Source organism: Cherax quadricarinatus, chromosome 55 (genome assembly GCF_038502225.1).
Source record: "Cherax quadricarinatus isolate ZL_2023a chromosome 55, ASM3850222v1, whole genome shotgun sequence".
Lineage (NCBI taxonomy): Eukaryota > Metazoa > Arthropoda > Malacostraca > Decapoda > Parastacidae > Cherax > Cherax quadricarinatus.
The window spans coordinates 21,960,617-21,970,691 of NC_091346.1; the positions used below are offsets into that span (position 1 = coordinate 21,960,617).

General features: G+C 43.0%; 1 protein-coding gene across 9 annotated transcripts in view; it reads right to left on the reverse strand.

Annotated features, from left to right (window-relative positions):
- Window positions 1-4,346: 4,346 nt before the first annotated feature.
- Window positions 4,347-10,075, reverse strand: part of LOC128698953 (uncharacterized) — a 70,629-nt gene continuing 64,900 nt past the window's right edge. For 8 of the 9 annotated variants that reach the window (XM_070096920.1, XM_070096917.1, XM_070096924.1 and 5 more), the window contains one exon: window positions 4,347-5,393. In XM_070096920.1, coding sequence (XP_069953021.1) covers window positions 4,730-5,393 — 664 coding nt within the window. In that variant the 3' untranslated portion in view covers window positions 4,347-4,729. Of the gene's footprint in view, window positions 5,394-7,738; window positions 8,789-10,075 lie in introns of those variants that run through there. The other variant, XM_070096921.1, reaches the window with a different exon arrangement.

Genomic DNA, 10,075 nt, shown 5'->3' on the forward strand with positions numbered 1-10,075 from the left:
AAGAAAGAGACTGCTGTGGAAACTGTTGTGGAACCTCCAACGCATTCTCGGTGCTACCCGACAAATGTGAGTCGACTACTGGGATCGTCATGACAAACGACAACAAGGAAGGTAAGAATATTGTTGTTGTTGGGGATAGCCAGGTTAGATACATGGATAGGGCGTTCTGCTTGAAGGGCAGGAGTAGGAGACAGGGTTTGCTTTCCTGGGGCTGGGATGGAGGATATTGTTAGCCGTCTAGATGACACCATGAGAGGTAATTGGAGCAATCCTATTATCTGTCTCAGTGCTGGAGGCAATGATGTTGGCAGACGTAGAAGTGAGGACCTGATTAGCAGGTATAGGTCAGCAATAGAGGTAATTAGGAGGAAGGGTGGGAACCCTGTCATATGTGGTATTTTGCCAAGGAGAGGAGTTGGAAACGAATGGTTGTCCAGGGCAATTGGTGTCAATTGCTGGCTGGACAAATACTGTAAGGAAAATGCGGTAACATTCATTGACAACTGGGACCTCTTCTATGGCAGAAATAACATGTATGCCAGGGATGGGGTTCACTTATCTAGGTCTGGGGTGGGGGCACTGGCAACGGCAGTGGAGGGAGCTGTTAGGGCTTTAAACTAGGAATAGATAGTGGTATGGGTTTTGGCGAGAACACTGAGGTCCCAGTGTAGTAATACTATGAGTTCTAGGAGAACTAGTAATAGGCAAAATGAGGTGGATATTGGAAAGTCAGTGACACTAGGCGATAAGGACAATAATAGGTTTAGTGGAAAAACTGAAATGAGCAAGAAGGGTAAAGAAAAAGTAGGGTCATTAAATGTACATTGTGCTAATACTCGTAGTGCTAGGAATAAAATGGACGAGTTGAGATTAGTTGCTAGTGCAGGCAACATTGATGTATTTGCAATCACTGAGACGTGGTTTAATTCAAAAAGTCGAGACATGCCTGCAGAATGTCACATTCAGGGTTTTAAATTGTTCCAAGTAGACAGAAGTATCGGGAAGGGGGGTGGGGTGGCACTGTATGTCCGAGATCACTTGAACTGTTGCATTAAAACGGGTATTAAGTCTGAAGTAACACAGAGTCTGTTTGGAAAGAGTTTTCAGAGGGACATAAAAAATTGATTTTAGGTGTAATATACCGTCCCCCAAACTTAGATAGGGACCAAGGGAGACTACTATGGGAGGAAATTGTTAAAGCCACAAGGCACGATAGCGTAGTAATTCTAGGAGACTTTAACTTTAGTCACATTGATTGGAATTTCTTGACTGGGAATTTAGAATCAAACGACTTCTTAGAAATAGTTCAGGATTGTTTTTTGAAGCAGTTTGTGACAGAACCTACAAGGGGTAATAACCTGCTTGACTTAGTTCTGACAAACAAGGAAACCCTCGTAAATAATTTAGAAATTACAGTGGAACTCGGCACAAGCGACCACAAATCAATTATCTTTAGCATTGAATGGAAGTATGATAGTAGGGATAACTCAGTAACAGTCCCAGATTTTCACTTAGCAGATTACAATGGGCTTAGAGAACACTTATCATCTGTAGACTGGAGTAACGAAGAGAGCTATCAGTATGACAGCTTTCTTAACACAATACATGCTGCCCAAAGGACATTTATCCCATATAAGGAAATTAGATCGAATAGAAATGACCCCAAATGGATTAATAATAGGCTCAAATATCTTTTAGGTCAGAAGAAAGGAACTTATAGGCGTATCAAAAGAGGTGAGGGTCATCTTATGAACCAGTATATTGACATTAAGAGGGACGTTAAAAAGGGGATAAGAAAAGTTAACGGGACTATGAAATTAAAGTTGCTAGGGATTCTAAAACTAACCCAAAAAGTTTTTTCCAGTTTTATAGAACAAAAGTTAGAGATAAGATAGGTCCCCTTAAAAATAACTCTGGGCATCTTACTGACAAGGAGAATGAAATGTGCTCTATTCTTAATAATTATTTTCTCTCGGTTTTCACTCAGGAAGACACTGACAATATCTCAGTAATTAATTTTTATAGTGGGCTTGAAGATGATAAATTATGCAATATCACAGTCACCAGCGAAATGGATATCAAACAGATAGACCGATTAAAGCAAAATAAATCCCCGGACACTGATGAACTTTTTTCAAGGGTTCTTAAAGAGTGTAAAATGGAACTCTGTGAACCTTTAACTAATTTCTTTAATTTATCTCTTCAAACAGGTGTAGTGCCTGATATGTGGAAGATGGCTAATGTAATTCCTATTTTTAAAACAGGGGACAAGTCGTTACCGTCAAATTACCGCCCAATAAGCCTAACCTCAATTGTAGGTAAATTACTAGAGTCAATTATAGCCGATAATATAAGAAGCCATCTGGATAGGCATAATTTGATTAATGATACTCAACATGGTTTCACCAGGGGCCGTTCCTGCCTAACTAATTTATTGACCTTCTTCAGCAAAGTTTTTGAGGCCGTTGATCAGGATAAAGAATTCGATATTGTTTATTTAGATTTTAGTAAGGCTTTTGATAGAGTACCACATCAGAGACTGTTGAAGTGGCTGCCCATGGCATTGGGGGAAAAATGCTGTCATGGATCGAATCATGGCTCACTAATAGGAAGCAGAGAGTGTGCATAAATGGGGTTAAATCTGAGTGGGGATCTGTAATAAGTGGCGTTCCGCAGGGATCAGTTTTAGGCCCATTGTTGTTTATAATATGTATAAACGACCTTGACGAGGAATTACTAGTGACATATGCAAATTTGCTGATGACACGAAGATAGGTAGGATAATCGATTCAGACGATGATGTCTCACAACTTCAGGAGGATTTAGACAAACTCAATTCGTGGTCAGAAAAGTGGCAGATGCAGTTCAATGTAGATAAATGTAAAGTTCTAAAGCACCTACCAGCCTAATAATGTTGAACTTAGCAGTATAGAATGCGAAAAGGATTTGGGAGTTATGGTAAGCAGCAACCTTAAACCAAGACAGCAATGCCTAAGTGTACGTAATAAGGCAAATAGATTATTGGGATTTATATCAAGAAGTGTAAGCAACAGAAGTACAGAGGTCATACTGCAGCTTTATACATCATTAGTAAGGCCTCACCTAGATTATGCAGCTCAGTTCTGGTCTCCATATTACAGAATGGACATAAATTCGTTAGAAAACATTCAGCGTAGGATGACTAAATTAATACATAGCATTAGAAATCTTCCTTATGAAGAAAGATTGAAGACTCTTAAGTTACATTCACTTGTTAGACGAAGAATGAGGGGAGACCTGATCGAAGTGTATAAGTGGAAGACAGGTATTAATAAAGGGGATATTAACAAGGTCTTGAGGATATCTCTCCAAGAGAGAACCCGCAGTAATGGATTTAAATTTGATAAGTTTAGATTTAGAAAGGACATAGGAAAGTATTGGTTTGGAAATAGAGTAGTTGATGAGTGGAACAGTCTACCTAGTTGGGTTATTGAGTCTAAGACATTGGGTAGTTTCAAATTTAGGTTGGATAAATATATGAGTGAGAGGGATTGGATTTGAGTGGGACTTGCAAATGAGTGGATAGAGTTATCAGGGCTTATTTCTTGGGTACCACTGAGGATTGGGTTGGGAAAATGTTTCGTTAGTGGGATGAATTATAAAGTACCTGCCTAGTATGGGCCAACAGGCCTGCTGCAGTGATCCTCCTTTCTTATGTTCTTATGTATCAGTCTCCGTGCCAGAATGGCTCACCGTGAATGATAACATGTATTATTCTACCTCTGTGTACACTTTTCTAATTACCAAAAGTGCCACTATGCTAGTTCATGTTTGGGTGGTGGTAACTACCTCAATTATTTGTTTGGCTGATTGGCTAATTAGTTAATGGGTGTCGAAAGTCTATCGACTATCCTAGGGTCATTAAGGCTGCATAAAACCTGTTCACCACCAAACAAAAATACTTCAATTCCTAGAACAGTTATTAAAGTAATCTCTTAACATGTATATATATATATATATATATATATAAATATATATATATATATATATATATATATATATATATATATATATATTTATATTTATATATATATATATATATATATATATATATATTTATATATATATATATATTTATATATATATGTGATCTTATTGCATATATATATATATATATATATATATATATATATATATATATATATATATATATATATATATATATATATATATATATATTTATATATATATATATGTGATCTTATTGCATATATATATATATATATATATATATATATATATATATATATATATATATATATATATATATATATATATATATATATATATATACGCTGAGAGAAATACACCTTTCACTGTATATATCTCGTGGATAGTTGTAGACGGGGAGTTATGAAAAGGACGAGACTTGGTGCTGGAGACGTCAGAAAAGGAAGGACGGTGGATAATGACTTTAGAGTGAGAGACGTGAGTGTACATCAGTTGTCAGTAACTGTACCTTCCAGATGTTAGTAACTATACCTTCCAGATGTCAGTAACTGCAGCTTCCAGATGTCGGTAAATGTAGCTTCCAGTGCCAGTAACTGTAGCTTCCAGATGTCAGTAACTGTAGCTCAGTAACTGTAGCTTTCAGATGTCAGTAACTGTAGATTCCAGACGTCAGTGACTGTAGCTTCCAGATGCCAGTAACTGTAGCTTCCATATGCTCGTCGCTCTCACCTCGTTACACTTACCCAGCACGGCCTGGAAGTCCAGGAAGACCTGGAGCTCCCCTATTTCCCGGTGCACCCGGCCGTCCTGGCAACCCGGGAAGACCTGGAGAGCCCGCGAGCCCTTGATCTCCTGGTGACCCTCGACTTCCTGGTGGCCCTCGATTCCCTGGTGCTCCTCGACTTCCAGGGGACCCAGCATCTCCTGGGGCCCCTCGACTCCCTGGTGCCCCTCGGCTTCCAGGGGACCCAGAATCTCCTGGTGACCCTCGACTCCCTGGTGCCCCTCGGCTTCCAGGGGACCCAGAATCTCCTGGTGACCCTCGACTCCCTGGTGCTCCTCGACTTCCAGGGGACCCAGCATCTCCAGGGGCTCCTCGACTCCCTGGTGCCCCTCGGCTTCCAGGGGACCCAGAATCTCCTGGTAACCCTCGACTCCCTGGTGCCCCTCGGCTTCCAGGGGACCCAGAATTTCCTGGTGACCCTCGACTCCCTGATGCTCCTCCACTTCCTTGACGTCCTGGCACTCCTTGACCTCTGGGTATTCCTTGGCTTCCTTGACCTCCTGGGACGCCAAGGTCTCCCGGTGGTCCCATTGGCCCTGGAATACTTCCAGGAATTCCAGGAAACATTCTCCAGTATTCGGAGGCAGGTGGGGTCGTGTTGTTATTCTCGCTTGTGACCCTGCAAGGGCAGACCAACAAGATGAGTGATCGAACTACAAGATGACACAGTTCGAAAGGCCAGTTACTCTTACATTACAGGCGCAGGAGCAAGACTGGTCGAATTTCTTTCGACATATACCTGGCATATCAACGGTAATATGATAATGCATTTAGGAGGTTACCATTTCATTGGCAGAGCATGTACCGACGCTCTCTCTCTCTCTCTCTGTCTCTCTCTCTCTCTCTCTGTCTCTCTCTCTCTCTCTCTCTCTCTCTCTCTCTCTCTCTCTCTCTCTCTCTCACTTCACTTGATTCAATATCTCTTCTAAAGTTCCAATATTATTAATGTAATATGTTCTTTTATTATTATTTCCAGTCACGGAGTAAATATTATTTAGAAATGCTTCCAGAAGTTCCTCATGTATTGTCCCTAAAATGTCATGTCAGTCCACATAAAATACGGACCAAAATGCATTTCATAGAGATATCTAAAAATACCATATGTATGTGGTTAAAATTACATTGCGAATGCCCATTAAATTATACAAGGGTTCTAAAAGATGCTCTTGCAAATGTCATACAAATTCTCGTTAAGATGCAACGTATTAAAAATTCCTACGAATAGGTTTACAATTCCAAACTCTTACACAGAAACACTCCGTATTTTATTTCTTGACCATAGGTGAAGAATGTTGAAAGGGTTCCTCCCAGGATGCATGAAAACTGGAAATGACATTTGGTCTTTAACGATCGAGGATTTGATCACCGGATCTTAGTAATGAGAACCGTGACTCTCACCACACTGAATTAATCAGTTACATGATCGAAATAAGTCAAACAATGACACTTCCCTACACCACGAGAAATTATCTCTTTCCAAATCAACATCACTCACTTTTTTCACCAAAGAACCTTATTAGATCACAACCAGAGCTTCCGTCTTGAAGCTCCTCCCTTCAGAAAACTGTGTTGACGACTCCGTTCACCAACCGGTTGGTGTTGCTGGTAGTGCTGTAGAAACTGGAGCATCAGTTCGGCTTCCACCCTCCAAATGAACTAACTGTTTGCTATATTCTTTGCACTCAGTGTATCGAGTTATCTGAGACTGAAGCCTTAAATTTAAGTGATTCTCTATAAACCGTAAGTACTCTCAAATACACGAGTGTCAGTTGTGACATGCTGGTGTCAGAAGTCAGACACAGGTGTGGTAGGATTGCAGACAGTGAAGTCAGAGTCCACGTTTTGTAGATTCCCTCTAACACTGGCCATCAAGTGCAAGACAGGACTGAAGTGGCAATAATATGTTTTCAAGGAGGGACTACATAACAACTTTTAGCTGTCAGCTAGTAATCTGAGAAGACAAAACTATCTGCAACTGAACGTCATAAACTTGCACCGCACTAGTAAGTAGTTAATTGACACCGGTTACTCATGCAGGAGCCTCATGTCTATGGCACTGTCAATAAAAGTCAGAGAACCTTGAATATTACAACTACCCAGCGTCTGCTAGGCTACAGGTACCTCTGGGAGGGTGTACCAGCGTCTGCTAGGCTACAGGTACCTCAGGGAGGGTGTACCAGCGTCTGCTAGGCTACAGGTACCTCTGGGAGGGTGTACCAGCGTCTGCTAGGCTACAGGTACCTCAGGGAGGGTGTACCAGCGTCTGCTAGGCTACAGGTACCTCAGGGAGGGTGTACCAGCGTCTGCTAGGCTACAGGTACCTCAGGGAGGGTGTACCAGCGTCTGCTAGGCTACAGGTACCTCTGGGAGGGTGTACCAGCGTCTGCTAGGCTACAGGTTCCTCAGGGAGGGTGTATCAGCGTCTGCTAGGCTACAGGTACCTCTGGGAGGGTGTACCACAAGTTGATGTAGAAATAACCAAGTGTAAACTTTTCCAGATGAACTATTGTCACAAAACAAAAAATTCTGAATTCAGAGACAACTCACCTTAAAACGTTCAAGTATTTCATCCACAGTGGAAAAATGTTCTGACGTTATAACCACATATAACTACAATGTATTTTTTCTGACTTTATTCATGACTGTAAATTCTTTACCATTAATCTGAATTCAATAAAGTTGTTCATTACCACTGTAACTTGTGTAGTAAACACAGATGTTAAGCCTGGACTCCTTATGTGCCTTAGTGAACCCTCGACTACCGCCCACAGGATTGGTATGGTCTGCATAATAAACGCATCCAGCTTATTAACACTGCTGTGGGTGGCATCTTGGGGAGGCTGGTAGTGTACCTTAGACAGAGCTGGGTTTTGAAATGAGCCGAGGTAAGATCACCTGTGATTCGATAGTATCAGCTGCGATCTTGGGTCTGATATCTTCGCAAGGAACAAGGAAACAACAGTGTACTTTTCTGGTGTGCATTTTTATAGACGATATCTGTATGTATATAAATAGTTGATTTTTATTTAATTAATAGGCATCCTTTGTATAGCTACGCTATGTGAAATCTTATTTTTTGTGAGTGGTTGAATATGGCTGACATCTCATAGGACGGCTGAACTTTCATGAGCTAGGCTGCCTAAATAGCTGGTAGGGGCAGTAAGAGACAGGTGATGCAGAAGTCAGGAGACCGAGGCAGCTGTTATCAGGTGCTGTTGAGTAGGTGACTGATAAAGCTGTCAGCGCTAAGCTGACAGGTGGGTGAGGTAAACATCAGAAGGAAGAGTAGGCTGTCAACGGGTGGATGTTCTGCAAGGTGAGGTGAAGATCAGTCGACATAGGTTGCAGATACTTGTCACTCGCTTCCTCTATTAACCTGCAGGTCCTGGAAGTCCTGGAAGTCCTGGAGAGCCCCGGTTTCCAGGTGTACCGGGAAGACCAGGAGATCCAGGGTATCCTGGTGCTCCGAAGTCTCCTGCTACTCCTCGGCCTCCAGGGGCTCCTCGGCCTCCAGGACTTCCTGGTGCCCCCCGGCCTCCAGGGGCTCCAGCACCTCCTGGTGCCCCTCGGCCTCCTGGTGCCCCTCGGCCTCCTGGTGCCCCTCGGCCTCCTGGTGCCCCTGGGGCTCCAGCACCTCCTGGTGCCCTTCGGCCTCCTGGTGCCCCTGGGGCTCCAGCACCTCCTGGCGCTCCTCGGCCTCCTGGTGCCCCAGGAGCTCCAGCACCTCCTGGTGCCCCTCGGCCTCCTGGTGCCCCTGGGGCTCCAGCATCTCCTGGTGCTCCAGCACCTCCAGGTGGTCCTCGGCTTCCTGGTGCTCCTCCACTTCCTCGATCTCCTAGTGCCCCTGGTACTCCTTGACCTCCAGGTGCTCCTTGACTTCCTTGACCTCCTGGGGCACCGTGATCTCCTGGTGGTCCCATTAGCCCTGGAATATGGGGACTTCCAGGAACTCCAGAGTAGGCTTTCCAGTAATCGGATGTAGATGATACTATGTTCCTACCTTCACCTGTGACTCTGTAATGGTAAGTCAGAGAATAAATGATCACACACACACTTGGGACCAGGAGCTGTGAATCGACCCCTGCAACCACATATAGGATAGTACATATAGGTGAGTACACACACACACCACGTCAAGAAATTAGAGAAAGTGCAAAGGTTTGCAACAAGGTTAGTTTCAGAGCCAAGGGTCAGGGGAGACATGATAACGACATATAAAATGCTGCGTGGAATAGACAAAGTGGACAGAGACAGGATGTTCCAGAGATGGGACACATAAATAAGGGGTCACAATTGGAAGCTGAAGACTCAGATGAGTCATAGGGATGTTAGGAAGTATTTCTTCAGTCATAGAGTAGTTAGGAAGTGGAATAGTCTGGCAAGCGATGTAGTGGAGGCAGGAACTATACACAGTTTTAAAACGAGGTATGATGAAGCTCATGGAGCAGGGGGAGAGAGGACCTAGTAGCGGTCGGTGAAGAGGCGGGGCCAGGAGCTGAGTCTCGACCCCTGCAACCACAATTAGGTGAGTACAATTAGATGAGTACACATACACACACACACACACACTAAGTGAGGTAGGTAAGTCTTGATCAAGATCCTTTTACGAGCCTCAAGGCGCTCTTCCCTAGAAGGGCAGGAGGCCTAGAATAAGAAAAAACAAAGATTGAGACGGGTCGCAGGGGCGAAGACCTCTAGAATTGTCAACAAACAAATAAGTTATGATTAAGAGGGAAGCTACTCCACTGCCGCATACTAAGGAAGATACCTATTTTCCGGCATATAAGGCGCGCCTTTTTTCGCACATAAAGTCTGAAAATCAGCCTGCGCCTTATATGCTCAAGGTCACGGTCAAGGGTAGGCTTTGTGTTAGGCTTTAGCAGTTGTTTATTAACGTTATGTTGCGTTTTTTTGGAAACATAGTCTTGCATGTCTTGCATGATCGTGCGCCTTATATGTCAGAAATATGATAATCAAACACCAGAACAAAAGTCTGAAGGTAGAAGGACATATCTTGGCAAATAATAAGGTTTAAGTCAGGTAGGTCGTGGTTCAAGTCAGGTAGGTCGTGGTTCAAGTGGTAGCGCCTTTGTCTGGCATTTGAAGAACGGTATGTTTCCTTACACCCGTTGTTCCTGTTCACCTAGCAGTAAGTAGGTATCTAAGTGTTAGTCGACTGTTGTGGGTGTCATCCTGGAAAAGAGGGTCGAAGGGTCCCAGTGGATATAAGCCAAACACAGTAGCTTTCCTGGGTTAATAATCTGAATTAATTTTTTTCTGTACCTTTTCCTAGACCTTTTT